Below are 25,028 nucleotides of genomic sequence, written 5' to 3'. Positions count from 1 at the left end.
GTTGGTGATTATCAGCAGTGCAAGCTGCTAGAGAAAAGCAATTAAAGCCAATGCTGTGCTTGCCAGAGAGTAGAGGTAGGCAAACTTGAGAGCTCTGTCAAGGCTATTAGGGGTGCTCCCTATTTTAAGCTAGAGCAGCCTGGAAAGGGGGAAGGGTTCTCCAGGGCTGGAAAGGGAGAAAGGTTCCCTTGAGGGCCGGAATATAAGAGGATTTATTACTCTGGAAAGCTAAAATTCCAAAGAGAAAAGGGGACATAGAATTCTCTGGGTGGACTTGTTGTGTAAGTGAAACTGTATGAGGTATCCCAAAAGCCCTGAAATCGAAGGTGTTAGGAAGACTCCGCTTAATATTCAACTGGCGATGGTCAGCGTTTTTTAAAACACTGACTGTCACCAGCTAGATTAGCTCCCAGTATTCAGTACCAGGCCACGTCCAGGCACAGGCACTAAATATTGGGGGATAAATGTCATGAGAATGACTGCTGGAGCCTATAGGGGTCCCAGTCGATATTCAGCCAGGGCCACTATAAGACAGTTATGCAGCCCCAGCTAAATATCAGCCAGGCCCACATAACTATTGCTGGCCCTAAAAGCCCCCCCCCCACAATCCCCTTCCCAGCCTCCCACAGAGCTCCCTCCCTCCTACCCCATCTCCCAGCCCAACCCCCTGAGATCTAAGTAGGATCTCCGTGGCCTACCTGAAGTCCCTGTTGGTCCGTGGAGGTTGTTGGGGGCAGGAGTGAAGCCCCATTGCGCCTGCCCCTTGTGGCAGGCCATTGCAAATGGCTTCCACCGACCTCTCCCCAAAATAGCTGTTGAGACTTCCCATGGAAGTCCCAGTAGCCATTTTGAGATTGGAACCAGCATATGCAGGAACGACTGGAGATTGCTTTTGCGTATGCTGGTTCCAGTCTCAAAATGGCCACCGGGACCTCTCATAGCAAGGTTGTGCCACTGAATATCCCCTCCTGAAGCACCCAGCTCTCCTGCTGGGTTAAATCCTTTAAAATATCAGGCCCATAGTTATCTTATTGGTTGTTATGTTGATTTTCAAGTAACATATTTATGTTGCTGTGGGCAGGGCAAGATTAAGCCATTGTCAAACTGTGCACATATACCCATATGTTTAAGGGGGGGTGGGGGGGCTCTGTGAGATGTGCTCAAAACTGAGAAGGTTAGGATTGTGAACAAGGTTTTTTTTTCTGATGAAAGCAGAATTTTACATTAATGTTCAGAAGGTAAAATAAGGATAATATGTCTGGACATTTTTCTCAGTTTAAAACCTTTATCTGCAGTTCTTTAATTGCCCTCTCCCCTCCTCCCCATGTGTGAGCTCAGCCTGCCCTGCCTGCTTCCATTGTAACTCACAGCAAAGACTGTAGGTATGATCCAGCCAATGGGAAGGCAGTGGGGTTTTAGGGTTGGAAAGCAGCTCTAGTCACAGGAAGGGAAGAGTTGATTTGGAGGAAGTTTCCATGCTGTAGGCAGTCAGTAACTCAGATGTTTGAGAAGGCTAAGGGTTAGAATGGGGCATGGCTGGGCAAGTTTAAATCTTTGGGGTGGTAACACTTGTGTCAGAAGCAAAGGGACAGTGTGAGTACTTTTGAATATTGCAGGGAAAAACCCTTCACTGTGTACCTCTGGTGCAGCTTCAATTGTACACTCTCCAGAGACAGGAGAATACCAACTGTACATGAATTTAACTCATACTGAGATAAATTCAGAACAGCATAAACTAAATCCGAACTCAAAATTTAGTATAAGGCATACTGTTGAAGTAATACATAATCTTACAAAAGTCACTCAGGATCTATAAAGCAAATCTACCCTACCATAATAGCACTAATTTCCAGGAGTCATATAACAAGGACCTACTTATGAAAAGGTAGCACCATAAGTACTGCAGTGGGCATTAATACACCTATTGGAAAACTAAACAAGCTGGATTAGAATTCAGTCCTATACAGACATTCAGTGCTTTTCACATATGAACACAGATCCTCACCAATTGTAGAATAAGCAACCATAAATTAAAAATAGAAATATGTAGACAAAAAATTAATGAAACCCCAAAAAACTGGAATCTGTGACACCAAGAAAAACACATGTCCCTCTGTACTGTGCAAAATATAAAGAAATAAATACAAATAAAACAAAAATAGAAAATGAGGTACTGCATTTTTATTGAACTAATTTAATCATTTTTTGACTAGCTTTTGGAGGCTGAAATCTGCTTCCTTAGGTCAGGATAGTTTACTGACATAAGGCAGGAAGTTTTTGTCTCCAAAAACTAGTGAAAAAAATATATTTAGTCCAATAAAAAGATATCATCTTATTTTCTATTTATGTTTGTTTTATTTTTATTTATTAGTCTTTAAAGTGGACTAACATGGTTATCACACTACTTCACCCTAAATTTAAAATACAATTCTTTTTTCTATCATTGTTGTCTGCCCATTTAATTTTAATATGTTGGAATGTAATTGTATTTTACATGCATTGCCTGTCACCTATTATTTCTCTGTGATTACTCTGTGACCTCTGATGTGAATTACTTAGAGAGGTCACACAGCTATGCAACTTCCTGTGGGGGTTAGATGCAGCAGACACAGCAGATGCAGCACATGGAGCACATGGAGCTCATGATCTCTCCTAACCTGAGAGGATCTATGGTGGTGTGAGCATCCATTACCATCTAAGCACATGGAAAGAGCTGATAATACAAATGTATAGTAATATGTATATATAAGCCTGTCTGATTATAATCTAACTACAAACTGTGAGTAAACAGATGTTTTGTTACTTCAACTTTAAAGTGACTCAGCAGTGAATTATTCAGGGGTGAATGAGAGAGAGATGAAGAAAGAAATTAACATTTCTAAAGCTGAAGCTGTGTGTACTAAAATCTGCTAATTATTTACTACAAATAATCCAACAAAAGGGTTATGGGCCCAGGGTCCAGGAATTGAAAAAGAAGAGAAATATTACCAGGCAGAAAAAAAGGCCACATTTTTCTCTTAAGTTTTAAAGGAAAGATTCAGTCTGTCTCTCTCTCCCCCCACACAGCAGACAGAAGGCTAAGAAAATGGCTGAGGGAAGAAATTCACCATTGTTCTATTCTCTCAAGGTGCCTAGATTAACTGAGTTTAATTATCAGCAATGGGAATTAAGATTCATATGTTTCCTTCGAGCAAAAAGATTAGATATATGCTTAGACCAAGACAGAACAGCTGAAAATATGGCTGAATGGGACAATGCAAACTATTATGTGAAGTGCATGCTTTTGGAAGCTCTCTCAGAGAAACAAGCCATATTAGTGGAGGGAAAAGATACACCAAAGGACATTTTATATAAACTGAGAACTATGTATGCAACTACATATGCAAAGCAGCAACCAATTTGGTTGGCAGAGTTGAATGAAACCAAATTAAGGGATAAAAGTAAATGTAATGATCACATTATGTATCTTATGTCTTCATTTCAAAAGTTAGAACTTTCTGGAATTCCCATGTGTGATGCATTGAAAAGAGCATTTCTTTTTACCTCACTATCAAAGAAGTTTGATGTTTTTAGGTCTGTAAATGAGGCCATTGAAGGGCAATCTTTTGAACAGGCAACATCAAAGCTAAGGCAGGAATGCATAATAAATGATTCTGAGGAGATGTGTTCTCAAAGTCAGTCAGAGAGAAATGAAACAAATTTCTTGGCAAAGAACAGAGGAAGGCGGAGCTATGGGAAAACTCCACCCAAGGGCAAGCTGATTTGCTACTCATGTGGAAAGGAGGGACATGTATCTAAATGGTGTAAGGAAACACAAAACACTCCCTCTAGCTCACCTAAGCCAATGGAACTAAAGAATTTTCAAACCAGGAAATGTATGAAGGACAAAGATAAACACAAGGGCTTTCTAATGACAGAAAAATCTTTGACTATGGTAAATAATAATTCAAATGAAAGTACTTGGATTTTGGATTCGGGGAGCACATGCCATTTAACCAATTGTAAAGATTTCTTTCAGGAAATGTGTCCAGAGGAAGGTATTCTTAAAACTGCAAACGCAGGGACTGCTAAGATCCAAGCAAAAGGTATTGGATTCTTAAAATGCAAAGTGTCTAATGAAGTTAAAGAAATTCCTGTAAGTGATGTCTTGTATATTCCCCAAGCAGTTTGCAATATGCTTAGTGTATCTACATTAGATAAGAAGGGATTTGTGATTCATTTTGAAAACAGTAAGTGCACAATCTCTAAAAATGATGAAGTGTATGCTGAAGCTTTTATGCATAATGATGTTTATAAACTGAGCATTTCAGGTGAAGCCTCACATATGGCGCAAGTAAGGAAGAATGCTGGTAAAATGGAGAAATGCATAGACTGTGTCACTCAAAAAGGTGTGAGACCCTCATTTCCTGCATACACAGGAAATAGGAGTAATAAAGTACTGGACTTAATACACAGTGACTTATGTGGACCGTTTAATATCCCATCATTGGGAAATAACAGATTTGTGCTAATATTCTTGGATGATTTCTCTAGATATTGTGTGGCCTATTTGCTGAAAAAAAAAAGTCAAGTCACAGACATGCTGAAGAAATACGTAGCCATGGTGAGCAATAAATTTGAAAGAAAACCAAAGGTTCTTCAGACCGACAATGGTGGTGAGTTCACTTCACAAAGCATGCGCACATTTCTAGAACAAGAAGGCATTCAACATATCACAACAGTAGCTTATACACCAGAGCAAATTCTGTTGCAGAGAGAAAATTTAGGTCACTTGTGGAAATGACCAGGTGTATGCTGTCAGATAGCAATCTCCCTAAAAGACTATGGGGGGAAGCCATTCTCACAGCAGTGTACCTACAAAACAGAATGCCAACTAAAGGCGCTGAGCGCACACCACATGAGACATGGCATGGAAGGAAGCCAAACCTGTCACACATAAGAACATTTGGAAGTACAGCATATGCTCATGTACCAAAACAAAGAAGGCATAAGCTGGATTCCACAACAGAAAGGGGCATTTTAGTTGGCTATGCTCCAGGACACAAAGGATATAGAATTTTGAATCTGAAAACTGGCATTGTTGGCATAAGACATGTTACATATTTTGATGAAAACAAAAGGGTTGATAAAGGCTGGATTATCCCAGATGAGCCTTATCATCCAGAATATGAAACTAGAACCATAATAGACATGCCAGTGTATATAAATGCCATACCAAGGCAGATGTCTGAAAGCAACTCACCTGTATCTAACGAGGAACAGGCAGAGGAAACAGACACAGAAAGGATCATTGAAGAAGACAGTACAGTTGGAGAAGGGGAATCAATTGGAGAAGTACTCTCAGATTTAGAGGATGCGGAAAGGTCAGACCAACCTGTTGTCAGACGCTCATCCAGGGAAAACAAAGGTGTTCCACCCCCAAGACTGTCTTACCTAACAAAGTCAGCAGAAGCTCAAGAGCCCTTAACATGGGATGAGATTGAGAAAATGCCAGCAGAAGAAGCTGCTGAATGGCATAAAGCTGCACAAGAAGAAATTGATGCATTGGATAAAAATAATACTTGGATTCTTACAAAATTACCTCCTGGCAAGAAAGCTATAGGATGCAAATGGGTATTCAAGTTAAAAAGGAATGCACAAGGAAAAGTGGAAAGGTATAAAGCCAGATTAGTGGCAAAGGGATATCTTCAAAAATATGGAGAAGATTTTGATGAAGTGTTTGCACCTGTAGTGAAACACACGACAATCAGAACACTTCTGAGCATTGCAGTCTCAAAAGGCATGCAAGTCAAACACATTGATGTGAAAACAGCGTTTCTTCATGGAGATATAACTGAAGACTTGTACATGGAACAACCAACAGGTTTCATAAATACAAAACAAAGACAGCTAGTGTGTAAATTAAACAAAGGTCTTTATGGATTAAAGCAAAGTGCAAAATGTTGGAATGACAAATTGCATGAAATATTGACAAATTTAGGATTTAAGCAAGGTGAAGCAGATAAATGTTTGTACACTAGGTGCACAAATGGACAATATGCATACATTTTAGCTTTTGTTGATGATCTGCTCATTGCAAGCAAAAGTGAGCAAGAGTACAAGGACATTGTAAAGTGTTTAAACCTCAATGTTGAGATAAAAGAACTTGGTAATGTGTCATACTATCTTGGTATAGAAATTGAGAAACAAAATGATGGTTCTTATCTTCTAAGCCAGAAGCAGAAAATAAATGAGCTTATTGAAAGTTTAGGTATGCAAGATGCCCAAGTTGTAAGCACTCCCATGATCACTGATTTTCTGAAGGATGAAACAGTAAGAGAACCTTTACCAGATAACATCCAATATAGATCAGCCATAGGTAAGCTTTTATATCTAACTACCACATACAGGGCTGATATAGCAAATGCAGTAGGAATTTTGAGCAGAAGGGTCAGCTCACCTACCAAATCAGATTGGACTGCAGTTAAAAGGATGGTAAGGTATTGTGAAAGGGTACCATTGATTGTAAATTAAAGATTTCAGCCAATAGTAATCCAAAACTAATATGTTACTGTGATTCAGATTGGGCAGGGGATCATTCTGATTATAAATCCACAAGTGGATATGTGTTTATGTATGGAAATGTACAAATTTCATGGGCCAGTCATAAACAAAGTATTGTGAGTTTGTCTTCTACAGAAGCTGAATACGTGGCCGTATCGGAAGCGTGCAGAGAACTGATGTGGATTGAAAAACTTTTGCTGGATTTTGGAATAGCTGAAAAGAGACCAATCCAGATAATGGAAGATAATCAGAGCTGCATCCGACTGTCACAGAATGACAAGGTTCAGTCACGCACCAAGCACATCGCAACGAAATACCACAACGTGCGAGAGTTGGCGAAAGAAGGGGTCATCAGTCTACACTATTGTCACACCAGTGAGATGACAGCTGACATCATGACCAAACCGTTACCCAGAGAACATTTTGTGAATCTGCGTATAAAGCTTGGACTTTGTATGAATAAATAATTGCATGACAGTTATGCATGAGAAGGGGTTTGTTGGAATGTAATTGTATTTTACATGCATTGCCTGTCACCTATTATTTCTCTGTGATTACTCTGTGACCTCTGATGTGAATTACTTAGAGAGGTCACACAGCTATGCAACTTCCTGTGGGGGTTAGATGCAGCAGACACAGCAGATGCAGCACATGGAGCACATGGAGCTCATGATCTCTCCTAACCTGAGAGGATCTATGGTGGTGTGAGCATCCATTACCATCTAAGCACATGGAAAGAGCTGATAATACAAATGTATAGTAATATGTATATATAAGCCTGTCTGATTATAATCTAACTACAAACTGTGAGTAAACAGATGTTTTGTTACTTCAACTTTAAAGTGACTCAGCAGTGAATTATTCAGGGGTGAATGAGAGAGAGATGAAGAAAGAAATTAACATTTCTAAAGCTGAAGCTGTGTGTACTAAAATCTGCTAATTATTTACTACAAATAATCCAACATAATAACCATATGGGTTACAGTCTCTGGTTACTACATTCCTTGTTTCTCTTAACTCTTTACAGGGTCTACTCTCCTTTTGTCATTTTTCTTTTTCCTCTTCATCTCTTTCACTACATCCTTCTCCAATATTGATATTTTCCTTTCTGATTTCATCCATATTTTTGCCTTTCTGTCCATTCTGATTTTATTCATTCTTACTATCCTCACTTTAATCTCCCTTAAAAAAAAATTTGTCTACCTACATCTTTCCATCTCTTTCCCTCACCCAGGTCCTCCCATTCTGCATCTCTTATTCCCCTGTCTTTCACTACTCTTTCCTTTCACTCCCTGCCATGCAACATCTTCTATGTCTCTTTATCTCCCCTGCCATGCAGAATCTCCTCTGTATCTCTCTCTCTCTCTCCCTCTACATAGTCCTGCAGCATCTCCTTTCTACCCCAACATACTGCATTTCCTCTGTGTGTGTGTGTCTCTTTCTATCCCCCCCCCCACAGCCATCCAGGATTTCCTCTCTTTATCTCCTCCCTGCTATCCAGGATCATCTCTCTATTTCCCTCCTCTCCCCTGCCATTCATCATCATTCCCCTATCTCTCTCTCTCTCTCTGCCCCCACCACGTATCATCTCCTCTCTCTCCCCATCCCCCGCCACAGCCATCCAGGATCTCCCCCTATCCAACATTATCTTTCTGTCTCTCTTGCCTCCCACCATTCAACCTTGCCTCTCTCTCTTCCCTCCATCCAATATTGATCCTCCACCTTCCCCCACTATCCAGAATTACCCCATATTTCTCCTCCATTCACCACCCTGCATAGCCCCTCTGACTCTCTTCCTTCCCACCATCATCCCATCTCTCTCTTTACTCCTATCCCTTACTATACAGCATTGCCCCATCACTCTTCCTCTCACCCTTCCATCCAGGATCACCTGTCTCTCTTTGTTTTCAGTATTTTAGAAATATATGCTGGTACTTTAATACTTGGCTCCCAGTCAGTCTTAGCTCTCTAGCCCAGAATATTCCTATTGGCCATATGAACAGTAGTGTTCAGCAGCACTGTAACAGAAATCCTGTGGTTACTGTCAACCATAAAATGATTTATCAGTTTTTGGTATGTTGCCAAATGGCCACCAGGCTTCAAATCTGCTGCCTTTAGCTTACTGCTGAGTTATCAAACATGTTTGGAGTCTGTATTGTCTGCATTACCTTTACCTAATGTTTAGAACAGCAGGCTGAGAACTAGAGAAACAAGGGTTCAAATCCCACTGCTGCTCCTTGTGATCTTGGACAATGCAACCCTCCACTGCCTCAGGTGCAAACTTAGAGGTCCTTTTACTAAGATGCGCTAAACAATGGCCTGCGGTAGTGTAGACGCATGTTTTGGACGCACACAGAATTATTTTTTAGCGCACCTACAAAAAAATGCCTTTTTTAAATTTTTGCCGAAAATGGACGTGTGGCAAAATTAAAATTGCCGCGCATTCATTTTGGGTCTGAGATCTTACTACGAGCCATTGACCTAGCGGTAAAGTGTCACGCAGTAACTAGGCGGTAATGGTCTACGCATGTCAAATTCCACTTGATGCGTGTAACTGTTGCTCGTCAGACAATAAAAAATACTTTGCGGACGCGCACCAAAATTGAAATTACCACAAGGGCCACACGGTAACCGGGCGGTAACTCCAATTTGACGTGCATTGGGCTCATGTAGGCGCCTACGCGGCTTAGTAAAATGTCCCCTTAGACTGTAAGCCCCAGCAGCATAAATACTGCACTGGGTACAATGTTTACACTGCTGCCTTTTTCTAGGTGGGCACTAAAATATCAATATACCTATCGGAAAACTAAACAAGCCTGATTAATGCAGATTGACCCTACACATCTATTCAATGTAAATAGAATACCTGATCTCTTTCACACACCCAGAATACAGATAGACCCTCACCAAGTACTGAATAAGTAGACACAAACTAAAAATAGAAATACGTAGAGAAAAATAGAAGTACTTATATTCCTCCCATACTTTAAAGGTTCAAGGTGGATTACAGCAATATAACTAGGCATATCTTGGATGTGCAGTCAAATATGAAGCACTAAAATCAAATTTTCTTCAACCCATATTCTTAAAAATACATTACTGTGGGGTTAAGAATATCTGAAATTAAACTAAAACTCCAAGAATCCAGACTCTGCATACAATGCAATACTAGAGAAAGAGAACACAGTGACACATGGCCCCCTGTATTGTGCAAAATAAAAAAGACAGCATGTGTAAATTTCAAAAACTAATGTATTCCAATCACATTACAAATTAAAAAATAAAAGTAAAACAAAAATGGAAAATAAAGTGATATATAACACATTTTTCAAATAGCTTTCAGAGGGCAAAACCTCGTTCCTCAGATCATGACAATATACTTTCTTGACCTGTAGGAAGTGGTTTTGGCCTCTGAAAGCTAGTCAAAAACATATATTATTACTCCAATAAAAAGGTATCACTTTGTTTTCCATTTTTTTATTTTTATTAGAGTGGAATAACATGGCTACTACACTATTTTATTCTAACTTTAAAATAACATTCTTTTTTAAAATCTTTGCTATCTGGCCATTTAATTTTTCTAATCGTGTTCTAACTGGAAGTCTCGTGAGACCACCACTTAAAGTCTCAGCAGCCAGAAGCAGCGGCAGTGGGCAGGAAAGAGTGGGGTTGTTTCCTACCCTGAAGAGGCCACTGGACCACCAGGGAGCATTAACATACATTCGGGGAGGGCACCCTGAGTCTCGGGGGGGGGGGGGGGGGGGGAGGCCAGCTCACCCATCCGCCAGCCTGCCAGCTTTTTCAGAAACCCAGACAAATGGGCAAGCTGGAAAAAAATGCCTAGATCCCCAACAGTCCCCTCAAAAGGAGGAAATGTCTGGAGAAACCTGGATGTATGGTAACCCTAGTCTGGCAGACAAGGGAGTAAGTGAGTGAGCAAGTGGATGAGTGGCAGGAAGGAGAAGGCACTTTCTATTTCTTGTTACTGCTACAGACTCAGGAAGGCAGAGACCCAGAAGCTGAGCAAGTGGCAGCAGAGATGGCAAAGGAGTGGTTGGGGATGTGGAGGCTTAGCCTCCTTAAGTCTCTTATACAGGGTGCTGCAGAGAAGAGAAAGGAACCTCCTCCAAAAATACCCCAATACATTTCTTTGGGAGAAACAGTTGCAAAAGATGCAGTATAGATACCTTGATTGATTGTAACATAGTGATAATGAAATTGCCAAGATAGCACAAACACATGCAAGCTTGCACACTCATACATACCAACACACAAATACACATGCACAGTACACAAACATGTACAGATACACCCACCAACCACCTTCTCCCCCCCCCCCCCCCACACCAATTACATGTATGCATTTAGATGCAGAAGGGTCAGAAAGAATTTTCTGAGCCATACGTTGAATGCTTTCCCCACTTGTTCTTTTCAAACCAATGCAGTGTTTGGGAACTGCTTCATTTACATCATCCCTCCTCTTCCCTGTTACCTTCAAGTCAGAGAAACAAACAGACACCACATCTACACAAACAAACTTGAATGTAGGCCAGTGGCGTAGCCAAGATGGGGGCTTGTGGGCCCGGGCTGGGGCCCCCTCATTACGGTACCGTGCATTTGCTGCTATGGCTGGTGGGGATCCCCAAGCTCCACCAGTCGAAGAGATTCTCCACAGGTGTCTTGTCAGTGGCATTTTCTCAGTTTTTGTGAAACTGAGCATGAGTGGGGGGAGGGGGGTGGGGAGGCATCTGCCTGATGAATGTTCAGTTTTCATGTATGCATGGAAGCAGAAGAAATTCGGCCCAGGGTTGGCTGCCTAAAAAAATTGACATTGACAGACAGAACGCTAGTGGAGAACCTCTTTGGCTGGCGGAGCTTGGGGAACCCCATCAGCAGCCAAAGGAGGTATTTATGGTTATTAATTTCCCACCCCACCCTCCTCCCCACTGTGGGCGCAGGCTCTCTAAAAAAATGATGGTCTGGCCCCACCGCTGATCTAGGCATAGGCAGCTGCCTAGGTCACCAAATTTTAAAGCTACCAAATGCCAAGGCCAAAAGGAGCTTGATCACATTTGTTTTAGTGTCACATGCATATACTGTTTCAAAGGGACACCACTGTGGTCCTATTGCCTTCCTTCTGCTGCTCTTCTTGCTCTCTAATCTTTGAAATCGCTAATATATTCCCCATCCCAAACCTTCCACTCTCTGGGATCATTTTAAAGTTGGCCCTGAACACAGATGTATGCAAATATATATACACACACATACATGTAGAGGGGTTGGAAAGTATTTTATGAACCATTCTTTGCATCAGGGGCGTAGCCAGACAACAGATTTTGGGTGGGCCTAGACAAGAAGTGGGTGGGCACCAATTGTTCTCCCCTCACCACCACCACCAAAAAAATATCTCAGCTGGCGTGAAAATGCTTCTTTGCACCTTAGCACTCTGCAGCAGGCATGTACTGAAAACTGAGAATGCGCAGCTGCCAGTATCATGGAGAGTAGCGTTTTTGTTACCATCAGGGGAAAGACTTCAGCTGGTGGAGCTTGGAATCCCCACCAGCTACTGCTAAACGTGTGCTACTGTTGGGTGGGCTTGAGCCCTAAGTGGGTGGGCTCTGGCCCACCTAGGCCCACCTGTGGCTACGCCACTGCTTTGCATGCCTTCTCCTTGTTTAAATGTGTAACTTTGGCCATTTTTGCAAGCAAAATGGACCAAATTATATATTTATCTGCTGCAAATATTAAAAATATATATTTTTTACAGTTTTTCATATCGGTCTGAAAGTGTTTAAAAAATACCTCAGTCACATAACTAATAGCATCCTTCAGATTGAGCTCATGAAAAACTTTAAGAATTCGGTCTCTTGATTTTTGAGCTGATCTTCTCATCAAAGCTTTACTGAGGAATTTTCTATCAAAGCTGGTCCACCTAAAATATGAAAAAACAAATGTAACAATATCAGATGGAATTTATATCACATGTTTTATTCTAATTTATATGCAAATATTTTTCAGTCAAGAATTTTGAATGCTTTTAAGCTATACACTCTGAAATTTTAACAAAATATAATTTATTATGAGAACACTTTTATAACAGGGTACCTAGGTTTGAAGAGCAGTAAGGCATCTATTCAAAGCCTATTTATAAAGAGTCCCTTAAGAGCCTAAGGGACTCATTTTCAAAAGAGAAAAATGTTTAAAAAGTGGCATAAAGCAGCATTTGGACGTGCAAATCTCTATTTTTGAAACCTATTTTTCAGACATTTATCTATGCAAATCACAAGGGGGCCTATTGGGGGCATGATTGGCGTAGGATTTGGGTGTTCCTAAAACTTGGATGTTTTTCTGCCATAATGGAACAAAACAAAACAGACTAAAATTAAGACATTTTGAGTTAGACCTGTTTTAATAATGACTAAGAGCCCTGTTTACTAAGGTGCATTACTGTTTTTAGCACGCCTACACTTAGCGTGCGCACTAACCATGTAGTCGCCTATAGGGATATTGTAGGTACATATATGGTTAATGTGCGTACATGGTTAATGCGCGTTAAAAATGTTAATGCTCCTATAAGGCTGTTCAGTAAATAGGGACCTATGCCATAAAAATTGCCCTAAATGACCAAATAACCACTGGATGAAAAAGAAATGACCCCCCTTACTCCCCCAGTCAGGGGTGGCCCTTTAATGAGGCCAAGTCAGGTGCCGGCCTCAGGCAACACTACAAGGGAGCAGCACCTTGCCGCCAGCCAGCACTCTGAAGCACTCGTCCTCCAACATCTTATCTTCCCTTCCCTCCTATTCACTGCGCCACCACCACCGCTGCTGCTGCTCCTTCCTCCATCCCTCAACCCTCTTTCCCCAAGTCTACCTTTGTTTAAAAACTTGCCAGTGGTGGCAGCTATTCACAGGCGCTGCCCTACTGCCAGGCTGACATTCTCTCTCTACTGCAGTGGCCCGCTCTCTCTGAGGTAACTTCCTGTTTCCGCTGGGGCGGGCCACGCAGTAGAGAGAAAGAGAAGATGTTGGGCCGGTGGCAGGGCAGCATTTGTGAATTGCTGCTGCCATCCGGCAAGTTTTGAGACTCAAGGGAAGAGGATTGAGGGAGAAAAAGGGGAGATGCTAGCCTGGTGGTGGGTGGGAGAGGTGGAGGGGCATTTTCGATAAGGGCGTCCACGTTTCGATTTGGACTTCTTCGCAAAACGTCCCAATCCAGGGGCAGGGAAACCCGTATTTTCAAAACAAGATGGACGTGCATCTTTTGTTTCGATAATACGGTCAGGGATGTCCAAATCCTGAAATTTGGTCGTCCTTAGAGATGGTCATCCCTAGACATGGATGTTTCTGATTTTCAGCGATTTTCGAAACCAAGGACGTCCATCTCAGAAACGACCAAATGCAAGCCATTTGGTCATGGGAGGAGCCAGCATTTCTACTGCACTGGTCCCCCTGACATGCCAGGACACCAACCGGGCACCCTAGGGGGTACTGCAGTGGACTTCATAAATTGCTCCCAGGTACATAGATCCCTTACCTTGTGTGCTGAGCCCCCCCCCCCAAACCCACTACCCACAACTGTACACCACTACCATAGCCCTTACGGGTGAAAGGGGCACCTAGATGTGGATACAGTGGGTTTGTGGTGGATTTTGGAGGGCTCGCTGTTTCCTCCACAAACGTAACAGGCAAGGGAGGGTATGGGCCTGGGTCCGCCTGCCTGAAGTGCACTGCATCCACTAAAACTGCTCCAGGGACCTGCATACTGCTGTCATGGACCTGAGTATCACATCTGAGGCTGGCAATCAATATTTTGAAAGATATTTTTTGAGGATGGGAGGGGGTTAGTGACCACTGGGGGAGTAAAGGGAGGTCATCCCCGATTCTCTCCGGTGGTTATCTGGTCATTTCAGGCACCTTTTTGTGCCTTGGTCGTAAGAAAAACACGATCAGATCACGCTCAAGTCCCACCATCGCTATGCCAATGACACGCCTCCTTGAACTTTGGCCGTTCCTGCGACAGAAAGCAGTTGGGGACGTCCAAAATTGGCTTTTGATTATACCGATTTGGATGACCCTCGGAGAAGGACGTCCATCTTCCAATTTATGTTGAAAGATGAGCCCAAAAGTATGAGAGATGTTGGGCTTGGGGCAAGGAGGTTAGATAAAACAGGAAACGGGGTAAACCTATCTTATAAACTCTGTATTTTGTGCTCATTTTTCTACACTGTTCTATACAATACAGATGGCAAATTTCAGTGAGGATATCCTGTTTCTTGATGGGTTCATCTTAACTGTTGTTGTAATCTGCCTTGGGAAGATAGTGTTATAAAGATGGAATATACTGAAATTAAATGGAAGTAAAATTAAACTCTCCTTTCATTGGGACACACGGAATCACATCTGCAAGTTTAAATTTTCGATGCACAAATGGATTATTCTGTTTTGAACATGTTTCAGGGACAAGTGGTTTTATAAGTCAAAATAAAAATACATATTTTGCTTCATGCAGATCTCCGATTGTAGTTTTGATGAGGAGCTGGGGGCGGTGGGGAAGGGGGGCGTCATGTCATTGTTCTTCTCAGGCAGCAGATTACCTTGGGCCACCCCTGCCCCCAGTGGTCACTGACCCCCTCCCACCCCCCCCCCCCAAAAAAAATATGAAAGAAACAGTCCAGCTTATTTTCGAAAGAGGCTGGCCATCTTCCGACACAAATCGGGAGATGGCTGGCCATCTCTCAAGGCCGGCGAAATCGGCATAATCGAAAGCCGATTTTAGCCAGCCTCAACTGCAGTCCATCGCGGAGCCGGCCAAACTTCAAGGGGGTGTGTTGGAAGGGTAGCTAAGGCGGGACAGGGGTGTGCCAGGGCGTGCTTAAGAGATGGGCGCCCTCGGCCGATAATGGAAAAAAGAAGGGTGTCCCTGGCGAGAATTTGGTCCACTTTATTTGGTCCCTTTTTTTTCAGGTCCAAGTCCCAAAAAAGTGCCCGAACTGACCAGATGACCACTGGAGGGAATCGGGGATCACCTCCCCTGACTCCCTCAATGGACAGTAACCCCCTCCCACCCTCAAAAAATAACTTTACAAACTTGTTTTGCCAGCCTCTAAGCCAGCCTCAAATGTCATACTCAGGCCATTGCAGCAGTATACAGGTCCTTGGAGCAGTTTTAGTGGGTGCAGTGGACTTCAGGCAGGCGGACCCAGGCCCACCCCCCTACCTGTTACACTTGTGGTGGGAAATGGGAGCCCTTCAAAACCCACCGCACCCAAATGTATGGGGCCCCCCTTCACCCCTTAGGGCTATGGTAGTGGTGTACAGTTGTGGGGAGTGGGTTTTGGGGGGCTCAGCACACAAGGTAAGGGAGCTATGCACCTGGGACCAATTTGCGAAGTCCACTGTAGTGCCCCCTAGGGTGCCTGGTTGGTGCCCTGGCATGTGAGGGGGACCAGTGCACTACGAATCCTGGCCCCTTCCATGACCAAATGCCTTGGACTTGTTCATTTTTGAGATGGCCGGCTTCGGTTTCCATTATGGGCAAAAACCGAAGCCAGCTATCTCAAACCCGGCGATCTCAACATTTATGTCAAGATTTGGCCGGCCCCCGACCGTATTATCGAAAAAAAAAAGATGGCTGGCCATCTTTTTCAAAAATACGGTTGGCTCCGCCCCTTTGCGGCACCGCCCTCGGAGATGGACGTCCCTGGTCGAAAATGCCCCTCAGTATATACCAGCCTCTATAACAGCGTCAGATGTTATGTACAGTCCTATTAAAGCAGCAAGCAGGTCCCTTGGAGTAGCCTAGTGGTCAGAGCAGTGCACTGTGGAGGAGACCCAGGCCCATAATCCACTCTAACTGTTACTCTTGTGTCAGCCCCCAAAAACCTACTGTACCCACATATAGGTGACACCTGTAGCCATAAGGGCTACTGTAGTGGTATATAGTTGGGTATAGTGGGTTCTGGTGGGTTTTGAAATGCTCCCCATACAATATAAGGGAGTAACAGTGAGATATGTACCTGGGAGCATTTATGTGAAGTCCACTAAAGTGCCCACCTAGGGTGCTCCACTGCCCTACTGGGATGTCTGTGTGGCCTGTCTACTAAGAATGCTGGCTCCTCCCAATTGCTTGATTGTCTGCGTTTTTCACTTGGACATTTTTTTTTTTTTTGAAAATGGACCAAAAGGATAAATGCTATTCGGATTCTGGACATTTGGAGCAAAACGTCCAAAGTCAGACTTAGACATCATATGGAAAATGCCCCTCTATGTGTCTTTATAAATTTACTCCACAAAAGCAACCAAAATTGTGGTGGTGTACATGCAGCTGAACTATGTGTGCAGCTTTATATTTTATATCCTAGGCATATACTTTGTGACAATGTCCATGCTTCACCAAAGCTACGTCCCTGAACACACTTATGCCCAGCTGGTGTACAAATATGCGTGTTCTTGTCACTGAGTATACTTATATGGGGTGGAGGAAATTTATAAGCAGTATGTTACACATACCTGTATATACTTGTAACTACTCAGTTTGCCACTGTTTGTGAAGAGACCCTAAGGTTCTTCTCCCTTAAAGAACTGTGACTGACAGTGGTAGGAGAAGATAGAGTTTAAATGGAAACTACAGCTGGTATAAATACCCAGCCTCAGTTTGAGTTTCTTGTCTTTGGTTCTTGCACTGTTTAAGTAAAGGGAATAGGGCAGTGGATCCCAAACCTGGTCCTGGAGGCACCCCAGCCAGTCTGGTTTTCAGGATACCCGCAATGAATATTCATGAGAGAGATTTGAATGCAGTGGGGGCAGTGCATGCAAATTTCTCTCATGAATATTCACTGTGGATATTGTGAAAACCTGATTGGCTGGGGTGCCTCCAGGATCAGGTTTGGGAGCCACTGGAATAGGGTCTTTGGCTAAACCATCCAGTATACCTGAAGGAATGGGGAGGACTACCAGAGCTGCTAAAGCTGGTGAACTTGCGCCAGGTAGAGACTGGGATGAGGCCACCAGCTCCCACCACATACTTCCAAGGAGAAGAAAGGAAGAACTGCTGAAACATTCCACCTGAAGGAACAAGAGGGGGACAAAGGAGTCTGTGAAGATCTACAAAGCTAAAGAACCCCAACATCAGAAGTTCCTTCTAGGGAAGTATACACGGAGAGCCCCAAAGAAACTAATAGGAGTGGAAAAGAAAACCTTTTCCTCTGGGGAAGGGGCACCAAGAGAAAGGAAAGCTATAAAATAATTCTTTTCAGGAACCTCTATCTAGAAAGAGTGTCCATAGGGAAACAAACTAGAGACTGTAAGTGTTGGAAATCACTTTTCTACCTTTGTCAATCTTTTTTGCTTGAAGAATACAAGTTTGAGTAAATACCTTTGGTTTAGAACTAAAATTCTGGCTTGGACTGAATTATTGTATGAAAGAGGAGAGTAAATTGAGTGGATGGTAAAAGCTGGTCCTAGCCCTGACCACACTACAAACTGTAAAATATTTAATAAAGTAAACCACCTGATGCTCACTGAGCAAGAAAGGGTTACATCTGTATTCGGTTTTCTAGTGAATCTACTACAGTATTAGAAAACAAAGTGCTATAATTATCCAGAGACATGCTATAGGACTGACAAGGACATTTTCTCTATGGTTTTGAAGAAGGAAGCCTGCCCAGAGCATACTGCCACTTAACATACCTAAAGACTTGTATACAGAACAGTTAAGAACATACGTGTTGCCATATTGGGACAGACTACAGATCAATCAAGTCCAGTATCATGTTTTCAACAGTGGCCAATCCAGGTCACAAGAACCTGGCAAGATCCCAGAACAGTGAAACAGATTTTATGCTGCTTATCCTAGAAATACTGTAAAAAAATTAGGCGTTCTACTTGTTAAGTTGTCAAAACTCAGCAAACAAATACACAAAGTAGAAGAATAGATAAGTGGGTGTCACATAGTACAATACAACATGAGTTTTTAGGGGTGTCTCATAGATAATGATTTGGCTGTATGTTATGACAAAATACTTTTGTCTGTCAGCCGTAATAGTCTTTAATCATTGACTACCCCCTCCATCCAAATTTAAATGAAAATAGATATTCATGTGAAAAAGTACTTAGGGCACACACCTATAATGGTAGGAAGAAAACTATTTGAACTACCACTAATCAATTATCAGAATAACTTATCTTATATATCTTGTGAATATAATGAGGAGCATCCAGGAACCTTCGCTATCCTGACAGGACCTGTTTCGCCAGATTGCTTTGTCAAGGGATAATCGGTTCCAGCTTCCTGGTATATCTTATGCTCGCTCTGCCTTATCCTAGAAATAAGCAGTGGATTTTCCTAAGTCCTTCTTATGGACTTTTATTTTAGGAAACTATTAAAACTTTTTTAATATGTGCACTGTTACTGCATAACCACTTTAACTATTAATGCAAAACTGTAACACTTACCCCCCCCCCCCCCCCCCGATTCTATATAGCATGCCTAGAGATCTGTGCCAAAATTGGTGTGGATTCTATAACAATGCACGTAATTTAACAAGCTTAACAAGCTAATTAGCACTGATAACAGCACTTAACAAGCAATAATGAGCATTAATTGGGACTGATTAGAATTTACAAACACAGCTGGCAAAGCATATTCTATAATAAAGTACACCAAACTTCTAACACGCACAGGTAAAAAGGGGTATGGCTATGGGCAAGGAAATGGGCATTTGGTGGGCATTCTGAAATTTACGTGTGTACTTATAGAATATGGCCCAGTGCTTGCAAATCTACACACTGGGATTTACACTACATTTTCATTGGTATAAATGGATGTGCGTAGTTTTAAGCGCTGAGATAACAACTAAGCTTATTCTATAATAGGCGTCTCAATCTGGGCACTGATTATAGAATATGCTTAGTCGGCACTGAATTCAACGCTGATTTTTAGGTGCCATATATAGAATTTCCCCCTTAGTGTGTGCTAAATAATGTGCTAGTTGGTTAATACAGAATGGGGCAGGGCATGGGCAGCTTATGGGTGTGGTGTGAGCATGACCTGTGCTTTGCAGGCAACACACAGCACCATACTGCGCATTACCTGTTAGCATGTCTGCTGTGTGGATCACATAATGCCATCTCAACAAGAGGCGGTAAGTGCACCCACTGTATGTGTAGCATGCCTTAAGGAGGGGGCATACAACAAAGTTAAGAGGCAATAGGCTTAGGAGTAACCTAAGGAAGTATTATTTCACAGAAAGGGTGGTGGAGGCATGGAATGGCCTCCCGGTGGAGGTGGTGGAGTCGAGGACTTTTCCAGAATTTAAAAAGACATGGGGTAAGCATGTGGGATCGCTTAGGAACAGGAAGAAAGCGAATGCTACATACCTGTAGAAGGTATTCTCCGAGGACAGCAGGCTGATTGTTCTCACTGATGGGGTGACGTCCACGGCAGCCCCTCCAATCGGAAACTTCACTAGCAAAGTCCTTTGCTAGCCCTCGCGCGCCCGCGCGCACCGCGCATGCGCGGCCGTCTTCCCGCCCGAAACCGGCTCGAGCCGGCCAGTCCAGTATGTAGCAAGACAATACACTTCAAGGGAAGACACAACTCCAAAGGGGAGGCGGGCGGGTTTGTGAGAACAATCAGCCTGCTGTCCTCGGAGAATACCTTCTACAGGTATGTAGCATTCGCTTTCTCCGAGGACAAGCAGGCTGCTTGTTCTCACTGATGGGGTATCCCTAGCCCCCAGGCTCACTCAAAACAACAACATTGGTCAATTGGGCCTCGCAACGGCGAGGACATAACTGAGATTGACCTAAAAAATTTACCAACTAACTGAGAGTGCAGCCTGGAACAGAACAAACAGGGCCCTCGGGGGGTGGAGTTGGATCCTAAAGCCCAAACAGGTTCTGAAGAACTGACTGCCCGAACCGACTGTCGCGTCGGGTATCCTGCTGCAGGCAGTAATGAGATGTGAATGTGTGGACAGATGACCACGTCGCAGCTTTGCAAATTTCTTCAATGGAGGCTGACTTCAAGTGGGCTACCGACGCAGCCATGGCTCTAACATTATGAGCCGTGACATGACCCTCAAGAGCCAGCCCCGCCTGGGCGTAAGTGAAGGAAATGCAATCTGCTAGCCAATTGGATATGGTGCGTTTCCCTACAGCCACTCCCCTCTTGTTGGGATCAAAAGAAACAAACAATTGGGCGGACTGTCTGTGGGGCTGTGTCCGCTCCAGATAGAAGGCCAATGCTCTCTTGCAGTCCAATGTGTGCAGCTGACGTTCAGCAGGGCAGGAATGAGGACGGGGAAAGAATGTTGGCAAGACAATTGACTGGTTCAGATGGAACTCCGACACGACCTTTGGCAGAAACTTAGGGTGAGTGCGGAGGACTACTCTGTTGTGATGAAATTTGGTGTAAGGGGCCTGGGCTACCAGGGCCTGAAGCTCACTGACTCTACGAGCCGAAGTAACTGCCACCAAGAAAATGACCTTCCAGGTCAAGTACTTCGGATGGCAGGAATTCAGTGGCTCGAAAGGAGGTTTCATCAGCTGGGTGAGAACGACATTGAGATCCCATGACACTGTAGGAGGCTTGACAGGGGGCTTTGACAAAAGCAAACCTCTCATGAAGCGAACAACTAAAGGCTGTCCTGAGATCGGCTTACCTTCCACTTGGTAATGGTATGCACTGATTGCACTAAGGTGAACCCTTACGGAGTTGGTCTTCAGACCAGACTCAGACAAGTGCAGAAGGTATTCAAGCAGGATCTGTGTAGGACAAGAGCGAGGATCTAGGGCCTTGCTGTCACACCAGACGGCAAACCTCCTCCAATGAAAGAAGTAACTTCTCTTAGTGGAGTCTTTCCTGGAAGCAAGCAAGATGCGGGAGACACCCTCTGGCAGACCCAAAGAGGCAAAGTCTACGCCCTCAACATCCAGGCCGTGAGAGCCAGGGACTGGAGGTTGGGATGCAGAAGAGCCCCTTCGTCCTGCGTGATGAGGGTCGGAAAACACTCCAATCTCCACGGTTCTTCGGAGGATAACTCCAGAAGAAGAGGGAACCAGATTTGACGCGGCCAAAAGGGAGCAATCAGAATCATGGTGCCTCGGTCTTGCTTGAGTTTCAACAAAGTCTTCCCCACCAGAGGTATGGGAGGATAAGCATACAGCAGACCTTCCCCCCAATGCAGGAGGAAGGCATCCGACGCCAGTCTGCCGTGGGCCTGAAGCCTGGAACAGAACTGAGGGACCTTGTGGTTCACTTGAGATGCGAAGAGATCCACCAGGGGGGTGCCCCACGCCTGGAAGATCTGTCGCACCACACGGGAATTGAGCGACCACTCGTGAGGTTGCATAATCCTGCTCAACCTGTCGGCCAGACTGTTGTTTACGCCTGCCAGATATGTGGCTTGGAGCACCATGCCTTGACGGCGAGCCCAGAGCCACATGCTGACGGCTTCCTGACACAGGGGGCGAGATCCGGTGCCCCCCTGCTTGTTGACATAGTACATGGCAACCTGATTGTCTGTCTGAATTTGGATAATTTGGTGGGACAGCCGATCTCTGAAAGCCTTCAGAGCGTTCCAGATCGCTCGCAACTCCAGAAGATTGATCTGTAGATCGCTTTCTTGGAGGGACCACCTTCCTTGGGTGTGAAGCCCATCGACATGAGCTCCCCATCCCAGGAGAGACGCATCCGTGGTCAGCACTTTTTGTGGCTGAGGAATTTGGAAGGGACGTCCCAGAGTCAAATTGGAGCAAATCGTCCACCAAAACAGGGATTCGAGAAAACTCGTGGACAGGTGGATCACGTCCTCTAGACCCCCGGCGGCCTGATACCACTGGGAGGCTAGGGTCCATTGAGCAGATCTCATGTGAAGGCGGGCCATGGGAGTCACATGAACTGTGGAGGCCATGTGGCCCAGCAATCTCAACATCTGCCGAGCTGTGATCTGCTGGGACGCTCGCACCCGCGAGACGAGGGACAACAAGTTGTTGGCCCTCGCCTCTGGGAGATAGGCGCGAGCCGTCCGAGAATCCAGCAGGGCTCCGATGAATTCGAGTTTCTGCACTGGAAGAAGATGGGACTTTGGGTAATTTATCACAAACCCCAGTAGCTCCAGGAGGCGAATAGTCATCTGCATGGACTGCAGGGCTCCTGCCTCGGATGTGTTCTTCACCAGCCAATCGTCGAGATATGGGAACACGTGCACCCCCAGCCTGCGGAGCGCCGCTGCTACCACAGCTAGGCACTTTGTGAACACCCTGGGCGCAGAGGCGAGCCCAAAGGGTAGCACACAGTACTGGAAGTGGCGTGTGCCCAGCTGAAATCGCAGATACTGTCTGTGAGCTGGCAGTATCGGGATGTGTGTGTAGGCATCCTTCAAGTCCAGAGAGCATAGCCAATCGTTTTGCTGAATCATGGGGAGAAGGGTGCCCAGGGAAAGCATCCTGAACTTTTCTTTTACGAGATATTTGTTCAGGGCCCTTAGGTCTAGGATGGGACGCATCCCCCCTGTTTTCTTTTCCACAAGGAAGTACCTGGAATAGAATCCCAGCCCTTCTTGCCCGGATGGCACGGGCTCGACCGCATTGGCGCTGAGAAGGGCGGAGAGTTCCTCTGCAAGTACCTGCTTGTGCTGGAAGCTGTAGGACTGAGCTCCCGGTGGACAATTTGGAGGGTTTGAGGCCAAATTGAGGGTGTATCCTTGCCGGACTATTTGGAGAACCCACTGATCGGTGGTTATGAGAGGCCACCTTTGGTGAAAAGCTTTCAACCTCCCTCCGACTGGCAGGTCGCCCGGCACTGACACTTGGATGTCGGCTATGCTCTGCTGGAGCCAGTCAAAAGCTCGCCCCTTGCTTTTGCTGGGGAGCCGCGGGGCCTTGCTGAGGCGCACGCTGCTGACGAGAGCGAGCGCGCTGGGGCTTAGCCTGGGCCGCAGGCTGTCGGGAAGGAGGATTGTACCTACGCTTGCCAGAAGTATAGGGAACAGTCTTCCTTCCCCCGAAAAATCGTCTACCTGTAGAGGTAGAAGCTGAAGGCTGCCGGCGGGCGAACTTGTCGAATGCGGTGTCCCGCTGGTGGAGAGACTCTACCACCTGTTCGACTTTTTCGCCAAAAATGTTATCCGCACGGCAAGGCGAGTCCGCAATCCGCTGCTGGAGTCTATTCTCCAGGTCGGCGGCACGCAGCCATGAGAGCCTGCGCATCACCACACCTTGAGCAGCGGCCCTGGACGCAACATCAAAAGTGTCATAAACTCCTCTGGCCAGGAATTTTCTGCACACCTTCAGCTGCCTGACCACCTCCTGAAAAGGCTTGGCTTGCTCGGGGGGAAGAGCATCAACCAAGCCCGCCAACTGCCGCACATTGTTCCGCATGTGTATGCTCGTGTAGAGCTGGTAAGACTGGATCTTGGACACGAGCATAGAGGAATGGTAGGCCTTCCTCCCAAAGGAGTCTAAGGTTCTAGCGTCCTTGCCCGGGGGCGCCGAAGCATGTTCCCTAGAACTCTTAGCCTTCTTTAGGGCCAAATCCACAACTCCAGAGTCATGAGGCAACTGAGTGCGCATCAGCTCTGGGTCCCCATGGATCCGGTACTGGGACTCGATCTTCTTGGGAATGTGGGGATTAGTTAAGGGTTTTGTCCAGTTCGCAAGCAATGTCTTTTTTAGGACATGGTGCAAGGGAACAGTGGACGCTTCCTTAGGTGGAGAAGGATAGTCCAGGAGCTCAAACATTTCAGCCCTGGCTCGTCCTCCACAACCACCGGGAAGGGGATGGCCGTAGACATCTCCCGGACAAAGGAAGCGAAAGACAGGCTCTCAGGAGGAGAAAGCTGCCTTTCAGGAGAGGGAGTGGGATCAGACGGAAGACCCTCAGACTCCTCGTCAGAGAAATATCTGGGATCTTCCTCTTCCTCCCACGAGGCCTCACCCTCGGTGTCAGACACAAGTTCCCAAACCTGTGTCTGCAACCTCGCCCTGCTCGACTCGGTGGAACCACGTCCACGATGGGGGCGTCGAGAGGTAGACTCCCTCGCCCGCATCGGCGAAGCTCCCTCCGCCGACGTAGTCGGGGAGCCTTCCTGGGAGGTGGCCGCGGTCGGCACCGCACGCGGTACCGACGTCGGGGACCTCAACCTGGGCGATGGGCCAGCCGGCGCCACGCTCGACGGTACCGGAGGCGCAAGCACCGCCGGTACCGGAGGGGAAGGGCGCAACAGCTCTCCCAGAATCTCTGGGAGAACGGCCCGGAGGCTCTCGTTCAGAGTGGCTGCAGAAAAAGGCTGAGAGGTCGATGCAGGCGTCGACGTCAGAACCTGTTCCGGGCGAGGAGGCTGTTCCGGGCTGTCCAGAGCGGAGCGCATCGACACCTCTTGAACAGAGGGTGAGCGGTCCTCTCGGTGCCGATGCCTGCTGGGTGCCGAATCCCTCGGCGACCCAGAGCTCTCGGTGCCGACACGGGGAGGAGACCGGTGT

The 25,028-nt window shown here is 45.3% G+C and overlaps 1 protein-coding gene across 1 annotated transcript in view; it reads right to left on the bottom strand.

Moving 5' to 3' along the window:
- The window catches only part of SLC9A3 (solute carrier family 9 member A3), a 412,188-nt gene that overhangs the window by 106,955 nt on the left and 280,205 nt on the right, over positions 1-25,028 (bottom strand). The window contains exon 10 of the mRNA XM_030209723.1: positions 12,346-12,475. Within this exon, the coding sequence (XP_030065583.1) occupies positions 12,346-12,475 (130 nt within the window). The remainder of the gene's footprint in view (positions 1-12,345; positions 12,476-25,028) is intronic.

This window comes from Microcaecilia unicolor, chromosome 1, assembly GCF_901765095.1.
Source record: "Microcaecilia unicolor chromosome 1, aMicUni1.1, whole genome shotgun sequence".
In the NCBI taxonomy this organism is placed as follows: Eukaryota; Metazoa; Chordata; class Amphibia; order Gymnophiona; family Siphonopidae; genus Microcaecilia; species Microcaecilia unicolor.
Note: the sequence above shows the minus strand (reverse complement) of the source record. Positions and strands in the feature narration are given on the sequence as shown.